This window comes from Mandrillus leucophaeus, unplaced genomic scaffold, assembly GCF_000951045.1.
Source record: "Mandrillus leucophaeus isolate KB7577 unplaced genomic scaffold, Mleu.le_1.0 Scaffold348, whole genome shotgun sequence".
NCBI lineage: Eukaryota > Metazoa > Chordata > Mammalia > Primates > Cercopithecidae > Mandrillus > Mandrillus leucophaeus.
The window spans coordinates 832,390-853,028 of record NW_012103676.1 but is presented as its reverse complement, the minus strand read 5'-3'; the positions used below and the strand labels follow the sequence as shown (position 1 = coordinate 853,028).

General features: G+C 41.2%; 2 protein-coding genes across 4 annotated transcripts in view; one reads left to right on the top strand and one right to left on the bottom strand.

Moving 5' to 3' along the window:
• SIAH1 (siah E3 ubiquitin protein ligase 1) overlaps nt 1-2,578 on the top strand; it is a 37,415-nt gene extending 34,837 nt beyond the window's left edge. For both annotated transcript variants that reach the window (XM_011989137.1, XM_011989136.1), the window contains one exon: nt 648-2,578. In XM_011989137.1, the coding sequence (XP_011844527.1) occupies nt 650-1,498 (849 nt within the window). In that variant the 5' untranslated portion in view covers nt 648-649 and the 3' untranslated portion in view covers nt 1,499-2,578. The remainder of the gene's footprint in view (nt 1-647) is intronic.
• An 8,517-nt stretch (nt 2,579-11,095) lies between these two features.
• The window catches only part of LONP2 (lon peptidase 2, peroxisomal), a 112,039-nt gene continuing 102,495 nt past the window's right edge, over nt 11,096-20,639 (bottom strand). For both annotated transcript variants that reach the window (XM_011989139.1, XM_011989140.1), the window contains 3 exons: nt 15,452-15,659; nt 14,875-15,065; nt 11,096-11,515 (listed from right to left, as the gene is read on the bottom strand). In XM_011989139.1, coding sequence (XP_011844529.1) covers nt 11,294-11,515; nt 14,875-15,065; nt 15,452-15,659 — 621 coding nt within the window. In that variant the 3' untranslated portion in view covers nt 11,096-11,293. The remainder of the gene's footprint in view (nt 11,516-14,874; nt 15,066-15,451; nt 15,660-20,639) is intronic.

Sequence of the window (20,639 nt, the reverse complement as noted above, 5' to 3'; positions counted from 1 at the left end):
GTGCATATTCTCCTGTATAATTTAAATTATCTCTGGATTACTTAATGCAATGTAAATAATATGTAAATAGTTGTTATAGACTGTATTTTAAAAATTTTGTATTATTTGTAAATTTTTCTGAATATTTTCAATCCATGGCTGTGGTGAAGTCCTCGGATGCAGACCGTGTGAATATGAGTGCCGATTTTATCCAGGACTTCACCTGTAACTCCCTATACCTATCAATAGCTGACTCCAAATTAGAAAGAAATAAGAGTAAGGGAATCTCAGGGAGAGAGTCCTAGCAAAACGGATTCGATTAAACTTCAGTTCCTTGTATAGTTTCTCTAGTTGTTTATGGTCCGTCTTCTATTTTAGCATTTATTATTCCATGTAGTCTATCCAAAGACGATTAAGGGAGTTCCAAATGTTTTCCGGAATATTTTGAAAAGAGAGCTTATCCAGTGTACAGATCCTAATAAAGTGCACATTCAGTGTAATTTTATTTTTTAGTATGTTACTTTTTAAATTCTATTTATTTTTCTTTCTCTTTTGCTCAGTAAATTTTGCATGAAACTTTAAAAGTACTTCTGGCATGTAAACATTATTTGTAAAATAAGTCATGGTTATAATTATTTTTCTCCTGCCTCCTTATGTATTTATTTCAGAAATGAGCCGTCAGACTGCTACAGCATTACCTACCGGTACCTCGAAGTGTCCACCATCCCAGAGGGTGCCTGCCCTGACTGGCACAACTGCATCCAACAATGACTTGGCGAGTCTTTTTGAGTGTCCAGTCTGCTTTGACTATGTGTTACCACCCATTCTTCAATGTCAGAGTGGCCATCTTGTTTGTAGCAACTGTCGCCCAAAACTCACATGTTGTCCAACTTGCCGGGGCCCTTTGGGATCCATTCGCAACTTGGCTATGGAGAAAGTGGCTAATTCAGTACTTTTCCCCTGTAAATATGCCTCTTCTGGATGTGAAATAACTCTGCCACACACAGAAAAAGCAGACCACGAAGAGCTCTGTGAGTTTAGGCCTTATTCCTGTCCGTGCCCTGGTGCTTCCTGTAAATGGCAAGGCTCTTTGGATGCTGTAATGCCCCATCTGATGCATCAGCATAAGTCCATTACAACCCTACAGGGAGAGGATATAGTTTTCCTTGCTACAGACATTAATCTTCCTGGTGCTGTTGACTGGGTGATGATGCAGTCCTGTTTTGGCTTTCACTTCATGTTAGTCTTGGAGAAACAGGAAAAATACGATGGTCACCAGCAGTTCTTTGCAATCGTACAGCTGATAGGAACACGCAAGCAAGCTGAAAATTTTGCTTACCGACTTGAGCTAAATGGTCACAGGCGACGATTGACTTGGGAAGCGACTCCTCGATCTATTCATGAAGGAATTGCAACAGCCATTATGAATAGCGACTGCCTAGTCTTTGACACCAGCATTGCACAGCTTTTTGCAGAAAATGGCAATTTAGGCATCAATGTAACTATTTCCATGTGTTGAAATGGCAATCAAACATTTTCTGGCCAGTGTTTAAAACTTCAGTTTCACAGAAAATAAGGCACCCATCTGCCTGCCAACCTAAAATTCTTTTGGTAGGTGGAAGCTAGACACATGAAGGTAAATGAAAGGAAAGGCTGTTAAATACAGGAAACAGTTGCATGTAGTAACACTAATATATTTAAAAATAAGTCAACAGTAAACCACTGAAAAAATATATGTATATACACCCAAGATGGGCATCTTTTGTATTAAGAAAGGAAGCATTGTAAAATAATTCTGAGTTTTGTGTTTGTTGTAGATTGATTGTATTGTTGAAAAATAGTTTTTTTGTTTTGTTTTGTTTTTGCGTGGGAGTGTGTGCGTGCGTGGGTGTGTGCGTGTTTGGGTTTTTTTCCTTTAACTGACAAGCCATCTTGAGTGGTCATGGGCCACTGCTTTTCCCCTTTGTGAGTCAATACATAGTGCTGCTGTGTGCTTTTTTGTGTGTGTATTTGCTAATTTTTATTAATTTTAGTTTTTCATTAAATAAATTTGACTTTCCTTTCTGTAATTCAGGTTTTTCTTCACTTTTTTTGTACCATTTTAAAGTTAGTGTCTTTTGATATGCATACTTGTTATGGTAAAAGTTTATAACATGTGTTCAATATTTTCTTTTCCCCCATTAATCAGTTCATTAGAAATATTTTAAAATCAGCTACTTTGTGAAGCTATGAGTTCCAGAAAGTAAAGGTGACATCGGAAAAATGATCAAAAGCTATTTAAAGCATCTGTAAGATGGTCTCTCTCTTTCTCTCCTCTACGGATGAGTCACACCTTTGAGCTTAATCTTTGAAAGGTTAGAGAATAAATTGATTTTTATAAGTACTGCAAATCAGGCTTTTGTTTCCTTTTTCAAATATCTTGGATAAATCACATGTTTAAAATTTGTTCTTGTATTTATTGGTTTTGCAAAAGAAGGCATCGTCATGCACAGTATTTGTAATTAAAAGCAAATCATTTGTTTAAAAAGGCAGTTTGCAAAAAAATGTTTTTGGTCTTTTATAATTCTCATTAAAAGAATTTCTGGCAAATTAAAAAAAATCTTACTGTGTCTGCTTTAGCTCTAAGTTTGATAAAATCCAAAGTTATTTTCCTGCTTCATTCCGTACTTTAATTATATAGCAGAAAGCTGTGTGTTGTCATTTTTAAGTGTGGTAGAGTTATACTCTAAATCACAGCAAATAACTGGGTATATGGCTTCTGGATTACAGTCTTTCCCATGCTCTGCCCCTCTTGCCCACATTTTGATTCTTACAACTGTCAGGAGAATGACTAAAATGCTGACCACTTTTCACCTCTTTAAAAAAGCACAATGAAATAATAAATTTACTATTTCATAGCCTAGTGGTTAAGAACCTTGGTTCTGCAGCCAGACTTCAGGCACCTAAGTGCCAGTCTCGGCTCTACCCCACTAACCAGCTGTGTGACCTTGGGCCCCAGTTTCCTAATGTGTAAAGTGGGGTTAAATTATGGTAGATACTTAAAAAGTTTTAATGGGGTACAGGTATGTTACCTGAAACAGTGCTTTGTTCATATCAGCATCCAGTGAATGTTAGCTACCATTATGCCTTTAGTACCATGTAGTTAACTGTTGCTAATTTGAGGCACATGGCAAGGTTCTGAAATTGCCTTCTGAATAGTGAAAGATAATTTTGTGTGGTTTGTATTGGTACTGTAAGCCTAGAAAGTTAATGAAAATTTGGACTTCACCCTTATCCCACCACTGATTCTGGATAATTTTGGATAAGAGTTTATTTCTATTATCCATTTTCAGAAAAGATGATTGTGTAGTCTCATCCTTATGTCAATATTATCTTTTGAACTGGTTATAATGTGCTTGTGGAGACTTTGTTCTTTTTTTTTTTTGAGATGGAGTTTCACTCGTCGCCCAGGCTGGAGTGCAGTGGTGTGATCTTGGCTCACTGCAACCTCGGCCTCCCGGGTTTAAGTGGTTCTCCTTCCTCAGCCTCCAGAGTAGCTGGGACTATAGGTGCGTGCCACCATGCCCGGCCAATTTTTGTATTTTTAGTAGAGACGGTTTCACCATGTTGGCCAAGATGTTCTGGATCTCCTGACCTTGTGATCTGCCTGCTTCCCAAGTGCTGGGATTATAGGCGTTAGCCACTGCGCCCGGCCTTGCGTAGCCATTTTTATGGTGAAAGAGAATAACAGTTCAACCACAGATTTATATTCAGGTCTGTTCATTAGCATATGTGCTTGGAAAAAGCGACTTTTATTCCATATTTAATGTTGTATGGTAAAAGGATTACTTAACAATATGTAAAAGGGCTCCCAATATCTTTCAGAATAAAAGTGGCTGGGCACTGTGGCTCATACCTGTAATCCCAGCACTTTGAGAGGCCACAGTGGGCAGATCACTCAAGGTCAGGAGTTCGAGACCAGCCTGGCCAACATGGTGAAACCCTGTCTCTACTAAAAGTACGAAAAAGCCAGGCATGATGGCACACCCTATTAGGGAGACCGAGGCAGAACCCCTTGAATCCAGGAAGCGGAGGCTGCAGTGAGCCAAGATCGTATCACTACACTCCAACCTGGGTGACGGACTGACACTCTTGGCTCAAAAAACAAAACATTGGGTATATTCGTGGAGGTATATCATTTTGTAGTTTTAGTATTTTAAAGTATGTTGATTATAAAGTATGTGTCCATCATGTAGACTTTGGAAATTATAAAATTGCACATACAATTGAGATCTATAGTCTTGCTATTCACTCAGAGGTGGTTTTTCCAGTTTTTTATGTGTATGTGCATGTGCTCATCCTCTGTCACCCAGGCTGGAGTATAATGGTGCAGTCAGCTCACTGCAGCCTCAAACTCCTGGGCTCAAGTGATCTTCCCACCTCAGCCTCTTGACAGCTGAGAGTACAGGTGTATAGCATCATGCTTGGCTAATTAAATTTTTTTGTAGCAATGGGGTCTCGCTGTGTTGCCCAGGCTGGTCTCAAACCCCTTGGGCTCAAGTGATTCTCCTGCCTTGGCCTCTTAGAGTGCTGGAATTACAGGCATGAGCCCCTGACTCCAGCCACATGTTTATTTTCAAAGGTATTGGGAGCCCTTTAATGTATTACTGTGTAGCCCTTTCATCACACAACATGCTCATCTGAGTGTTTCACCACTTTAATAATCTTGGAAGAACAATTTTTGTTTATGAGGATTCACTGTAATTTTAGGTTCTTGTTGGATATTTACTTGGTAATTTATTGTTGGTTATTTATGAATAAACCATGAACATATCTGTATGTTTTCTGTGTATAGTCTTCGGATTATTTTTTACATACTTCATCATTGCTTTCTGGAGAGGTTCCAGAGGACACCAGTAGCAGTGTGAAGTTTTCCATTTTCATTTTCACCTCATGGTTTGCTAATTTAAGCAAATTAAGGTAGTACATTTTGTGTTTGACAGTTAATAAGCTTGACATTTTAGTATTAACAATTTGCATTTAGGTCTTCATATTCTTAGTCTATAGAGGTAAAATCTATAGCCATATTTCGTGGTCCATTACACATTTGATTTATGAGGCATAACTCTTGTCCTGAAGTTGCTTGTTATAATGAAGACTTCTTCCATTTCTTTTGATGTCTTCTCTCAGGCTGTATATGGGGTAGGTATGGGAGATACTCATTAACTTTTGTTCTGTTGCTTTCACACCCTTAAACTTGAAATTGTCCTATTTAATCATGGGCCAGTTTGGTATGTTCATTGTTGGGGAACAGTTTTTCCTTTGTGAGCAATTTTTTATTATAATATATATGATTTTAAGACCCACATTTCTGCAAACTTCAAACTTACATAAGTGGCTGTAGATAGCTTAGCTCACGAAAATAATAGTGTGCCGCCTCCAACCCCCAAAAGCTCTTCATATTCAGGAACATCTGCAGTGATTCTACTAATGGTAGAATTCTATTTCACACTCCTGATTGGAAGAATTGGTAAGTAATCCAAATTAAGAAAACAGTGGATCAAATTCAGCATACCTGGGGGTCAGTCTGTGACTGCTGCATTAGAATGGACATAAAAGTAATGTCGGAATTCGACAGGGTGAATAGTGCGTATAAACTACCATGCAGGACTGTGGTCATTTGTATAGATTAAACATGAAAGGTACAGATAGATTGTTACAGAGACTCGGATTTTGAAGCTTGGTCATTCCCCTCCCCACTCATCCAGTGTGCATGTTCAAAACACAAAGGATTATTTGGTATTTTACTGCTTATGATCCTAACCTGAATTTACCAAAAGAAATGTACATTTATCTAAAAATGGCACCATCCAAACAAAATTCCTTATCAAGCATCTACAAAGATTTGGTGGCAAACAGTATAGGCTGTAGATTCTAACTGCCTGGGTTGACTTCTGACCCTATATCTACCGGTTTTTATTTAAATACCATCTCTGCCTGGTCCCTCCTCCATAAACAGGTATGGTGTCCACTGCGTAAGGGAATGAGGAAGGCTAGATGTGCTATAAAGTGCTTATTATGCCTGGCACGATACCCCAATGTCTTGCTGAACCAAATATTTTCGCTATCCTTACATAGCTCTAGAAATTTGACAAAATATACTTTATTATCACAGAAGTACTTTTCTTAGGCCTTTCTAAATTCTGAAAAGCATAACAGGTTTACAGATATAATGGAGTGAAAGGACACCTAGTTTTGGGGTCACATTTTGACAGGCTTGCACTGTCATGTCAGGATGAGAATTTAGCCTCAAGAGTTTGTATTGCCAATGTTACAGTTGAACTTAATACAAAAGATTTTATTAGATCCCAAAATGTTAAACACATTGAGTAACTATTCTTTAGTTCATTAAGTACAAACTATAGTATGTTCCAAAGAAATGAATTTTTATGGCAAATAAAGCTTTTCCTAAAATTGTTTTAGAAGTCCTTTTGTTGGTAACATTTAAAACATCTCAGTGACCGCTCACCAGATTTGCCTGTTGTCTATTCAGACTCTTTTGATATTTCCTTCCTCTTTCAGCGTTTTTTTTTTTTTTTTTTTTTTTTTAAGTGCAATTTTCATTGTGGGATCCACCAAATGTTAGTAAAACAAAAAATGAGCATTAATGTTGCACTATAAATCATCAAATTGGATAATGACTACTAGTCTGTTTTAAGCTGCTGGATACAATTTTCATGGGGATAGGAACTGAAGTACTTCAAATAATGTGAGCTTAAACATGTTACTTCTTTGAAACAACCAAAACTACTTGATGTTTAACATCTAAAATCCTGGTTAAAATAAATTCTAGATTTGGAAAGGGAATTAGCAAAACTAACATTCTTTGTAGCAAAATGTCCCTTAGTAATAGTCAAGTTGACCTCATTTCAGTAGTTCATAAAGGAAAATCCAAAGCCCTCAGCAGTGAATTACCTGACCACATAGTTGATTGTGGTCACTGTAAATCCAGACAAATCACCTAGTACTGGAAGCTCACGGTGGTAGACTTCACTATCACATTACTTTAACTACAGTCACGGATTTCTCAACTGACGTGAACTATTTTAGGAACAATCACAAAGATGACATTCTTCACTGTATTTGCATTTGTAACCACTAAGCAAGTAGGGATCTACCTCTGATGCAAGGTTTGAGGTAAGGTTCAGAGGGACCACTAAAGGGTCAGAGCCGAGTTAAAAACATGGATGCCTCCAGTGGACAGTGTAGAATTTCTTGATAAAGCACCTAAAGCTTTAGTTTTAATACTTGAAAAGTTTTAAAAACCCATGCATAAAATGTGGAATACTGGTAAAATACACATATCCCTAGGTCTAGTGAACTAAAATTCCTAGAGTTAATAATTTTCAATAAAAAATCCAGCATAATTATTGTGATACAGGGGTCTTTTGCTCAACATCACTAGTCATTAGGGACATAGAATCAAAATACGTCACAGCCATTTGGAGGGCTATTATAAAAAACCCAGAAAATTAGTGTTGGCAAGGATGTGGAGAAACGAACATTTGTGCATTGCTGGCGGGAATGTCAAATGGTGCAGCTGCAGTGGAAAAGTTTGGCAGTTCTCAAAAAGTTAAACAATTATCCTGTTGTCTTAGTCATCTGTGTTAACCATAACAGAATACCTGAGACTGGGTAATTTAAAAGAACAAATTTATTTCTCATAGTTCTGAAGACTGAGAAGTCCACAATCAACGTGCTGGCAGACTGGTATCTGTTGAGGACCCAGTCTCAGCTTCTAGGATGGGGCCTGTTGCTGTGTCATCGTATGGTGGAAGGGAATCGAAGGGCAAAAAGGAGGTAATTGATTCTCTTGAGCCCCTTTATAAAGGCACTAAATCCATTAATGAGGGTGGAGCTCTCATGACATAATCACCCCCTAAAGCCTCACCTCTTAATAACACATTGGTGGTTGCTTCAACATACGAATTTGGTGGAGAGACATTCAGACCTTAGCATATGTGATCTAGCAATTCCGCTCCTGTATATGTATCCCTAAAGGACCAAAGGGACTTCGAGAGAGATGTGTACGCCCATGTTCACAGCATTATTCATAACAGCCAAGAGGAGGAAACAATCAGCAGATGAGTGGTAAACCAAATGCGGTCTATGGATATAATGGCGTATTATTTGGCCATAAAAAGTTTTGGTATTTGCTACCACATGGCTTTTTCCCAGGGAAAGTATTATTTTTTGACAAAACACCTTGATAGGTCATGGTTCTACAAGGCAGAGATGTGAAACAGAAAGCTAACTTGCAAATAATAAAAAGATGGGAGTTCCTTTGAGCTAAAGTGGCAGAGGAGGAAGAGGTTCATCCCTACCCATCTGCCCCCTCATTATTCTGAAGAAAAACAGTAGCCTGTCCCTCCAGATCTTTCTTTTCTGGAGGACACTGGGCGAAAATTAGTTGCCCCAGTGACTATTCGAGCAGCTGATGGCTTGCTAAGTAAGAATGCCAGTCACAAAAGGGCAACTCTTGTTTAATCCCATTCATATGAAGGCAAATTCAGAGAGAAAGTGAAGTAGTGGTTACCAGGGTCTGGGGTGAGGGTGGAATTTGGAACTCTTTTTAGGTACAGAGTTTCAGTTTGTGGTGATAAAAAATGCACGTAAGCCGGGTGCGGTGGCTCGCACCTGTAATCCCAGCACTTTGGGAGGCCGAGGTGGGCAGATCACTTGAGGTCGGGAGTTTGAGACCAGCCTGGCCAACATGGTGAAACCCTATCTCTACTAAAAAATACGAAAATTAGCCGGGCATGGTGGCACACACCTGTAGTCCCAGCTACTTGGAAGGCTAAGGCACGAGAATTGCTTGAACTGGAGAGGCAGAGGTTGTAGCGAGCCGAAATCATGCCACTGCACTCCAGCCTGGGTGACAGAATGAGACTCCGTCTCAAAAAAAAAAAAAAAAAAAAAAAAAAAATCATGTAGACAGTGGACACACCCAGTAACTGATACCCCTGAATTATATGCTTAAAAATGGTTAAAATAATAGATTTTATATTTTGGCTATCCGCCCCCCCCCCCCAAATAAAACAGGTGAAAAAGGAAGAGCTTAGACGTCAAACAACTAACCTCCCACCCCGGAAGAAAAAAAAAAAGCTAGCATGTTCCATGTCATATACAGCAAAGGGAAAATGCATTATTCTCTCAATGGGCGCCTTTCGAAAGACATGCTTAAAGCAAGTGCCCTCCTGCTGCTACAGACAAGTGCAAGGCTGCCTGTGTCAGGACTAAAGGAAGAATACTGAGAACCCCAAGTGATACTAAAAACGTCCTTTGTTGTCCCTGCTGGGTGGAACAGGGCAGAGCGATGTGAATGTGGATTAGCTCCCTCTGGTTGCTGAAAGTGAATTCACAGTTTGTTCTAGTTCCCTTTTAGATGACACTGGAAATGATAAAATTACAGTAGTTGATAAGAGTCAATGGCATATTTTCAAACGTCCTGATGTTCTTTCTCTTCAACTGCCGTAACTAGTCCTAGGTCTGGACTTTTCCTCTCAGAATGCATTCAGATAAACTTTATCAGCAGGTCTGCTATTTTATCACAGTATTTTGGCCAAATCTTTTTTTTTTTTTTTTTTTTTTTGAGACAGGGTCTCATTCTGTCGCCCAGGCTGCTGGAGTACAGCGGCGTGATCTTGGCTCACTGCAGCCTCGACCTCCCTGATCCTCCCACCTCAGCCTCAAGTAGCTAGACTACAGGCGGGTGCCACCATGCCCAGCTAATTTTTGTATTTTTTGTAGAAATGGGGTTTTGCCATGTTGCCCAGGCTGGTCCGGAACTCCTGAGCTTAAGTGATCCACTCGCCTCGATTTCCCAAAGTGCTGGGGTTACAGGCATGGGCCACCATGCCCAGCCCAGACTTCCTTCTCATCCAGGAAATTCCAAAATGTCTTTACATATATATTCTTATATTGTGTAATATAAGATTCTGAAGTCCATTACTGGCTAGAATAACTAGAAATTGCTTAATATTATTTCACATTGCATTTGAACTTAATCTTCACAGTAACAATTAGGTAGCATTACTTGGAATTCATAGATGAGGAAAACCAAGATACAAAAAGTTCACATAGCCAGTAAGCAGGTGATCCTGACTTCATAGTCATACACAGCCTGGATTGAGTCCCAGCAGGAGCACATGGGCATGGACATCTATCAGATTTGGAAACTGGTAGCCAAGCAAGAAATAGGAGACGGTATCAGGAGTTACGATTCCATGCTTAGGACCATCCCAGATGGATGGCTGCCTCCCTCCGGGAGCTGCACTCTTCTGAGGTTGCAGGCATCCAGGGCCAGGGTGCTTCTGTGAGGTGTGCCAGCATGTGCCACTCTGCTGGATACAAGCTATCATGTTCTGAGGGCTGCTTCCCCCAGCATAAGAAGGGGCTTCTGTTGGGATGTGTAGGCTTCTTCGTAGGGTCCACTTGAGTTTTTTCTTTTTTAGAGACAGAGTCTCGCTCCGTCAGCCAGGCTGAAGTGCAGTGGCATGATCCCAGCTCAATGCAATCTCCACCTCCTAGGTTCAGGCAATTCTTGTGCCTCAGCTTCCCGAGTAGCTGGGATTACAGGCACATGCCACCACGCCTGTATAATTTATTTTTTGTAGAGACAGAGTTTTCGCCGTTGGCCAGGATGGTCTTGAACTCTTGGGCTCAGTGATCTGCCTGCCTCGACCTCCCACAGTGCTGGAATTACAGGTGTTAGCCATCACACCCAGTCCACTTGAATATATGTATTAGTCAAGAATAGTTGGCTATACTTTCATCTTTTCCGAGTTCTAAGTGATTGGTTTCAGGATCCAATAAACTCTACAGGTAAATCCATTAAGTAATGGTCTATACCAGTGGTTCCTTGACTGTGCAGAATTACCTGGACGGCTTCTTAAAACAGATTTCTGCCCCCACCTCCCAGGATTTGATTCAGGCAGCCTGCTGTGGAGCCTGAGAATGTACATTTCTAACAAGTTATCAGGTACTACAGATGCTTCTGTTCTGGAGACTGTGCTGAGAACCACTATGCTGTATCTTTCCAGGGACAGTAAGGATCCCACTAAAAACAAGACAAGAATTCGATTTTTATCAGTTTACTAAATGAACATCTTATGTTTCTATACTAAACACTAGCCACTACTTGGTTTATTACTGTTGTGATTATGTTTACGGAACAGGGACATCTTGCATACCCCTAATGGTGTGAATAAAATCAACCGTGTCAGTACCTTTGAGCACTTCATAACTTAAAATTCTAAAAAGTTGAGATTTGGGCCTACAGTTTGCTATTTAACAGACCAGGTCTGGTCTTGACAGTAAAGCCACCATCAAAAGCTGCATTAAGAACCTCATCCAGGCAGCTTGCTGTGACAAAACTTAAATCCTGTCGTACATTGCCTGGGATTCCCTCAAGGTCTTTTTCATTTCTCCTAGGAATAATGACTTGCTTCAGTCCCGCTCTGTGTGCCGCCAGCACTTTGTCTTTAATTCCACCCACCTGTAAGGAGAGAAAAACGTTTTTAGGGTTAATGATCACCCTCAAGCTGAAAGAAATCCTGACCCAGCTTGCTTTCACTGAATTTACTACTATTTTAAAACATCCAAATCATCTTCCATTTTGTTACCGTATGAGCTAGGAAAGCCAGGAAAAAGGTTGGCAAGTAGTAACCTTTTTAAAATGTTTCAATTGGTGTTGTATTAAAGACTCTGATCGGGGGGCGGATTTTAAATTGTTCATAGGTATGAGTTCCCCTTCGGTCAATGATTCTTTTTATAAATACTGTCAAAGTAGACATTGGCATTCCAGGTGTAATCACAACTGTCTTGTCTTTAGGTTGATCTGAAAAAGCAGCACGTGATTCTGACCATGCATGAGTGCCGCTCCTGCAGAGCTTAGCTGTGTGCTGGAGTTACTTCCCTCTCTACAGGTTTAAAGCCAGGACTTCCGTGCTGGTAAAACATATCCCCAAACTAGGCTCCTATGGTGGCTTTCAAACATGTCTACAATGGTCCCCCGGCTTGAATGTGGGCCAGGCTTTGTGACTTCGTAAGAAACAGAGTGTGGTGGGAGTGATGCTGTATGAGCTCCACAGCTGAGTCACACAAAATGAGAGCTGCTGCCTGGATCTCTCTTGATCACCTGCCCTGGAGGTGGCCAGTCATCATGTCTGAGGTCACTCAAGCAGCCTATGGGCAGGCCCATCAGGTGAGGAACTGGGGCCTCCTGCCACCAAACAAGACCAATTTGCCAGTTACATGAGTCAACCACCGTGGAAGCAACTTCTCCAGCCTGTCAGCCCTCACGTGACTGTGGCCTGGCTGGAACCTAAACTGTAAGCCCAGAGACCCTGGGCCACAGGAACCCAGCTCAGCCTCTCCTTAATTCCTAGCCCACAGAAACATGGAGAGTATGAAGTATTCTTGCTTTGGGGTAATGTGTTGCGCAGCAATTGCTCACAAATACTGCTCTCAGTCACAGCACCCAGCATATGCACGCCCTGGAGACAGCCCTCTGAGCATCTGTTCCAATTAAGACTGGTTGCTCTAGGCCTTCCTGCCCCACTGGCATCTTCTTTCAAGGTTTTCTTCATGCTGCTGAAGTACTCCTTCAAAATACCCTCTTCAAAAGAGTGTAAGATGAACTGATGCCTTGCATATTTGAAAATATTTTACTTTCACACTTGATTGATAGTAAGGCCATGTATATAAGACTAGATTTAAAACATTTTCCCTCACAGCTTTCGTTACTTTTTTTTTTTTTTTTTGAGACAGTCTCACTCTGTCACCCAAGCTAGAGTGCAGTGGCATGATCTTGGCTCACTGCAACTTCTGCCTCCCAGGTCCAAGCGATTCTCCTGCCTCAGCCTCCCGAGTAGCTGGGATTACAGGCATGTGCCAACACATCTGGATAATTTTTTGTATTTTTAGTAGAGACAGGGTTTCACTATGTTGGCCAGACTAGTCTCAAACTCCTGACCTCAAGTGATCCGCCCACCCTGGCCTCCCAAAGTGTTGGAGTTACAGGCGTGAGCCACCACACCCAGCCTCATTACTATTTTTAAAACAATTTTTTGTAGAGATGAAGTCTCACTATATTTCCCAGGCCGGTCTTGAACTCCTGGACTTAAGCTATCCTCCTGTTTAGCCTCCCAAAGTGCTGGGATTACAGACATCATTCGCCGCGCCCGGCCCGTTTTCCCTCATAATTTTGAAGGTACTGCACATCCCGTGTCAGTGCTGAGGCCACTTTACCCTCAGTGATCTGAAAAGTCAAGAGGATGAAATGTTTTTCCTGGTTAGTAATGGTCCTTTTGATCTGAAGATGCCTAACTTTTAGGAAATGTTCAATTATTTCTTGGATAATTTGTTCCATTTCATCTTCCTGTTAGAACTCCTTTTAGATGCTGGAGTTCTAACAATTGTTAGAACAAATTGTTTTTCACTATAGTTTTTTCCTGAATAATTCTCTGACCACTTTTAAATCTCAAAGCCCCGTCTTGTCCTCTGTTCTCGAAAGAGGTTTTCTCCAGCCTTCGCAGGCCTTTCCTTCAAGTGCTGCTGCTTTCCGTCCTGCCTCTTGTAATAGTCTGGAGCTGAAGGTGTACTCCAGGCCGCTGTGGCTGTCCTCTCCTGAGGCTGTGGAAGCCTTTACTTGGGCTACGATTTGCTCTGAGAGGGGACCAAGTAGAAAACCCATTTGTTCTACAGAGGTTCTAAAAATAGAAAAAAGTATCCGGGCGTGGTGGTGCACGCTTGTAATCCCAGCTAGTTGAGAGACTGAGGCAGAAGAATCACTTCAACTTGGGAGGCAGAGGTTGCAGTGAGCCAAGATTGTGCCACTGTACTCCAGCCTGGGCAACAGAGCCAGACTCCATCTCAATAGGAAAAAAAAAAGACTATTTCCTTTTTTTTCCTCATCTTGCTATGAACCTGCCAAAATCTTGTTGTAGACTAAATTGTTGTCTGTTGTAGACTAATACTGGCAACTAATAAAATCTAAATACTCTTAAGTTCTGTACATTTTATCACAATATTTTTATAAGCAGTTTAGGATCTGGAGCCTCAAGACCCCACATGTATAGAACCTTTTCAAAATGTAGTCATTAGATACGGTTAATGTTTATTAGAGTTTCCATTCTATACTAGCAAAGTTTTCTGCAGGGGGAGAGGAGGTCTCAAAGAAACTTCAAATTTAAGAAATGGGCTTAAAATTTAAAAAAAGCTACTATCCTATTTTGCACACGTGCTATATCTTTAACAATTTGTCAAGTAGAACAAGGCCTCAAATTTTCATGTGAACTGCCGGTATTTCTGATGACCACACTAATATTTTCTCCCTTAGCAAATCTTCTTAGAATGGAAAACATGGGCTGAATGCGGGGGCTCACGCCTGTAATCCCAGCACTTTGGGAGGTGGAGATGAGAGAACTGCATGAGGCCTGGAGTTTGAGACAAGTCTGGACAACACAGAGAGACCCTGTCTCTACACAAAATAAAATAAATTAGCTGAGCATGGTGGCGTGCTCCTATAGTCCCAACTATTTGGGAGACAGACAGGAGGATCACTTGAGCCCAGGAGTTGGAGGCTACAGTGAGCTACAATCACACCACTGCACTCCAGCCTGGGCAACAGAATGAAACCTATTTCAAAAAAAAAAAAGAAGGGAAAATGTGAAAAATTGTCAGTTTTTATTTGATCAAAAATTTAAAATATGAATTAGTTACAGGTATAAAAATTTAATATATACTTAAAACCAAGGTTTTCATAGAAGGCAAAACCCCTATTTAAAAATAATATTAATTTAAAAAAATTAAATAAAAAATAAAAACCATATAAATTGTTTTTTTCATACTTACTGGAAGAACAAGACCTCTCAGTGTAATTTCTCCAGTCATGGCTACATCTGAACGTACCAGCCGCCCACTAAAAAGTGAGGCGAGACAGGTTACTATGGTAACTCCAGCAGATGGTCCATCTTTTGTGACAGCTCCAGCTGGGAAGTGCAGATGGATGTCTGTGTTGTCAAGAAGATCAAAACTTCCAAAAGCTTTAAAAAGGAAAAAAGGACTTTAATGTAGAAAAATTAAACCTGTTTTCTTTTTCTCCTAAAAAAAAAAGTCACAAACAAAAATGAATGTTTAGGGTAAATGAATTCTTCAAAATATTAGTGGAGAGTACAATTTGAGTGAGGGTCTAGAAGAATAGTTCCACTCTAAGTCGGATTAAAACAAAATAAACCTTTTGAATTAGTTTCTAGTTCAGGCACTAGTCAAATAGTCCTGAAATGGGAACTAGAATTTCCACAGGGGTTCAAAAGCAACAGTGTGTACTTCGCTAGAGGCGTAACTAGCAGTCTCGAGCTCATGCCAGTCTCCGCCATGGAATGGTGTCACCTCCTGGGTCATGCCTGCCTGGCCGGGTGCAGGCTCCTACCGTTAGTCAGCTGGTACTTCTTTGCGTTGCTGCGCAGCCAGCTGATAGCGAGGTGGGCGGACTCCTTCATCACGTCCCCGAGCTGGCCGGTCAGAGTTAACTGGCCCTCGCCATCCATTCGACTCGCCTCCACGAACATGATTTCTCCACCTAAGGGAGTCCAAGCCAAACCTATTGCTACTCCTGGCTGACTCAAACGCTGAGATACCTTGAAAGAAGAAGAATGATCAGAGTTGGGCTGGCAAATGCCGAAGTGTTTGCAGGTGACTGATACCACACAATCCTGCAAGAGTTGGCTGATTTCACAGAGGACTTCAGCCACTTACCTCAAAGTCCTTGTTACCTAACATCATTCTGAGTCACATTCAGCACTTACTCTCTGGCTTTCTGCCAGGAGAAAGACCTAAACTTCCTCTTTGACATTTATCAGAAGCAATTTTACCTTAAAACATATGTAAATAACTTTGCTTTTTATAAGCCAGATCTAGTTACACATGCCCTAGTTTTCAAGGAATAAACCCAATAGTTTTATCTAAGTGTCTTTATTGGGCTGCAAATATGTGTATATATTTTGAGACAGTCTCACTCCACTGCCCAGGCTGAAGTGCAGTGACATAATTTCAGCTCACTGAAACCTCTGCCTCCTGGCTTCAAGTGATTCTCCTGCCTCTGCCTCCCAAGTAGCTGGTACTATGGGTGCATACAGGCCACCACACCCAGCTAATTTTTGTATTTTTTGTAGAGATGTGGTGTCACCGTGTTGGCCAGGCTGGTCTGAAACTCCTGACCTCAAGTGATCTGCCCACCTCAACCTCCCAAAGTGCTGAGATTACAGGTGTGAGCCACCGCACCCAGCCTATTGGGCTGCATATTTATATATACTTCATAACCTAGCTTCATTTTAGGTAATCATGAATTTGTTTCAAAAAGTGGAAACCCTCTTATTAGCAGACCTTTAAGAAGAGTGAACTTGGCCAGGCACAGTGGCTCATGCCTATAATCCCAGTACTTTGGGAGGCTGAGGCGAGGACCGCTTGGTCCCAGGAGTTCGATAGAGACCAGCCTGAACAACATGGTGAGACCCTGTCTCTTATTATTATTTTTTTTTTAGAAAGAAAAGTAAGAAGGATTATATTAGAAACTCCAGATTTTACTTCTCCACCGCTTACCTTTAACTTTCTCTGTTACTGCTGCAGAGACTATACAATACTACATAATAAACATCCTGGGTTCTTTCCCATGGGATGAGAGGTCCACTGTACTGCCTGCCATCTTAAATTGAACATGTTGTCACCTGAGATTAGGAGCATAGGTGATGGGCCATAGGTTAACACATCCAAGTTATGAAAACACTAAAAAGTAACAGTGGAAAATCAGTAATGTTAATTCTCAATGCACCCTTTGAGCTTTAAAATTTCCTACCCATTAGAAGTTACTCATGTTAGAGGAACTGAACACAATAGGTCAACTAAGCACGAATCCAAACAGGAGATGTTTCTACTGAGAGCTGACCTCACTAAGGAACAGCAGTATACAGCCTGACTTTCTGGGTAAGGGGCTGGGTTGCTTCTTTTTCTAAGGGGTTTGGACAATGAAAATCCTGATTGTAAAAATTACTCCAGAATTGTGTGGCATCCACTGAAGCTACTGGGCACTTCTTTTCCTTTTTTTTTTTTTTTTTTTTTTGAGATACAAGTGTCTGTCATCCGGGCTGGAGTGCAATGGCGCAATCTCGGCTCAACAAAACCTCCGCCTCCTGGGTTCAAGCGATTCTCCTGCCTCAGGCTCCGAGTAGCTGGGATTACAGGCATGTGCCACCACACCCAGCTAATTTTTGTATTTTTAGTAGAGATGGTGATTTGCCATGTTGGCCAGTCTGGTCTCAAACTCCTGACTTCAGGTGATCTGCCAGCCTCGGCCTCCCAAAGTGCTGGGATTACAGGCGTGAGCCACCGTGCCTGGCTGAGCACTTATTTTCAGTAGTAAACATACATTAAAAAAAATTAATCCTAATTAACTTCATTTGACAGGTTAGAGATTTGACAGGCCAAACTCCAGCATCATTGAGCTGACAGCATGAACCTCAGGTCACGCTTTCCTCGAGCTTTGCCACTTGCCCTGTTGTATACTAACTTGAGGAGAAAGACACAAAAGATCTGTATGTAAGAGATCAGTACTACTTACAGAAAATCATGAAACAGTTATTTAAAAAACTGTTCACAAGGTTTGTTTTTTCTAATATAAAATCAATTCTCTATACCTGAATGACATACATCTAATTTGGGTGGGAATTTGTCACCCAAATTAGACTTCATTCAGGCTCCTTTCTGGGGTTGGGTGACTGAATCGTGTTTAACACAAAAGGTCATTTGGTACAATTTTGTTGCCTCTACCAAGAATAATCCCTTTCTGATATTTGAATCCTCAAAATTCACTTGTCAAAATAATACCAAAAGTATCTCCGAAGAAGCAGTAGTAAGATTCTTGTTTTTTTTTTTTGAGACAGAGTTCTTGCTCTGTAGCCCAGGCTGGAAGTGCAGAGGCATGATCTCAGCTCACTGCAACCTCTGCCTCCCAGTTCAAGCAATTCTGTTGCCTCAGCTTCCCAAGTAGCTGGGATTACAGGCGTGTGCTACCATGCCCGGCTAATTTTTGTATTTTTAGTAAGACAGCTTTCACCACGTTGGCCAGGCTGGGCTCGAACTCCTGACCTCAAGTGATCTGCCTCCTTGGCCTCCCAAAGTGTTGGGATTACAAGCATTAGTGACCACGCCTAGCCACATTGTTGTTTTGTTTTGAGACAGAGTCTCACTCTGTCACCCAGGCTGGAGTGCAGTGGTGCGATCTTGGCTCACTGCAACTGCCTCCCGGGCTCAGGTGATCTCCCACCTCAGCTCCCGAGTAGATGGGACTACAGGCACCCACGACCATGCCCAGCTAATTTTTGTATTTCTTTGTAGAGATGGGGTTTCACAATGTTGCCCAGGCTGGTCTTGAACTCCTGGGCTTGAGCAATCTTCCCATCTTGGCCTCCTAAACTGCTGGGATTGCAGGCATGAGCCACCATGCCCGGCCAAGATCTTACTGATTACTGTTGCTTCAAGAAGCCAAGCCAGTTTCCAGTATTCCCCATTTGCGGGAGAGTCTTGGTACTTTGGATAGAAGCAACTGGTAAATTGTTAATTGGAAGGGTAGGTGGTGTAGAGAACTACGTATAGCCAAACCTAGAGCATCTAGGCTTACAATTACTATCCTGACTTGATAACAAGTGTTCTGATATTAACCTGAAAATGAGAGTAATGCCAAATTTGTGTAACTTAACGTCTACATATACAGGGGGGAGAACTGAAGTTATTATCAAACCTGGAATCTCTATGATCAAGGCTAACAGTAGTTATCTAAGAAGCAAAGGACCTACAATTCTTAGACTTGGAGTCATATTCTTTAAGGACGTGTTCTGAAACTGTAACAATCAAGCATCTGGTTTCCATGTATTTCTCCCTCAGAAATGATGAAGTACAAGTAAATATGGAGGTACAGGATAAGACACATGCTGCTTTCTTGCTCTTGAATGGAGACAGTTTTCCAGCCATCTTAACCCCTTTACACAAAACAATTTGTGTTTTATAGCAAATAAGCGACTCAACATAATTTCAACATGGTGTTTATCCACCAGTATTTTCCTTTCAGTTTCTAGTCCCATGACAGGTTTGTGAAGTCATCAGTTACATTAGCCAAGACAGGCCTAGACTTGAAGTCTAGAATGTTTTTCCCACTATATGCCAAAGTAGAATGTGGGTATCTCAGGGTCATTTTTGTTGTTCAATTTCCCACCTGTACAATTGTTATGATTCAGTTTTCTTTTGTGTCTAATAAATCTTGTTCCATGAAATGATCAATTTCTTCTGAAATAATTCTGTCAATAAGGTAAATATGCAGATTAAGGAAGAATTTAAACTAAGTAAAAATCTAAAAATAGAATGTGTCTTCTAATGTATGATTGCATTCTTAATACATCAATGCTATTAGTTTTTAAAGAATATTTGGAGTATCTAATCATTGACAATTTCACACTACTCTTCCCTCTTAACTAAAAATAGTGATATTTGATTGAAATCGTAAGTATGCACAACTCTTTGTGACCCTTTCAAGCCTAGACCAACATGTATAGACCCATCAGAGGGACCCATATTTGACATTCATTCAACAGTCCTTTCCAAGCATCCTGATGCAGGCTCTGTTACAGGCCATGGGGACATAAGCATGAATACCTCCCGGCACTGAGAGACTAAAGGCATCAGACACAGGAGCAGTTATACTCCAGTGTGGGGAGCCCTGAAGAGGCAAGGGTCCCTCCCTGTCTGGAGAGAAGACACAGGTGTCACAGGAGAGGCTGAGTCTTAAAATACGAGTAGGAGTTTGCCAGCAGATGCCAAGGAATGGAGATATGAAGAATTTTGTAGGCCTTCTTTCCAAGGACAAGCCTGGCGTCACGTGAGACACAGAACCTGAGCTGTCAAATTGCTGTGGTGTGCAGGTTGCCCTGTAGTGGTGTTCACACCATCAATTGGTTTCCTTTGTAGCTCACAGAGCACTTTGAATGCTCCTGCCAGGGCTGTCACCACAGAAGCGATCCATCTGGCAACCTCTTTAAAGTCTTAGTACTGAGATCCCAAGTCTTGAATTCATGAATATTTGATTTTTCTAGTTGTAGATTTGTTTCAGTAGCATTCAGAAATGGGAAGAGCAGATTCTACATCCCTCGGAGAGGTGCTGGGGTCCACCACTGTCATCTCTTAAGCAGCATTATGCAGCCCCAGGCTGGCCTGACACTTGCATTGCTGAGAACCAGCTGCTCTCCAATCCTTCCAGTAAGGCTGGCACAATGGCGGATTCCTGCCGGGGCCTGGAACCAGACTGAACATGCAGCATCAGTGCTGCCCTCAACAGGTGGCACAGCAGGTTTATATGGAGCAGCACGGAGAAGTAATTTACTACCATGATTCTTTGGGGCATTTAGTTGGTGTTTACACTCTTTCTCAGTTCTAGCAGCTGAGTTTGTTTGCTTGAAAGGCAAGCATGATGATAGAATCTCCTGGAATTCGCTTCTGGATGCATTCTATTCAGGAGGCTTTAAAGTGTCTTCGTGTCTATCCTCTTCTTCATTATTTTCTCAGAGCAAGTAACT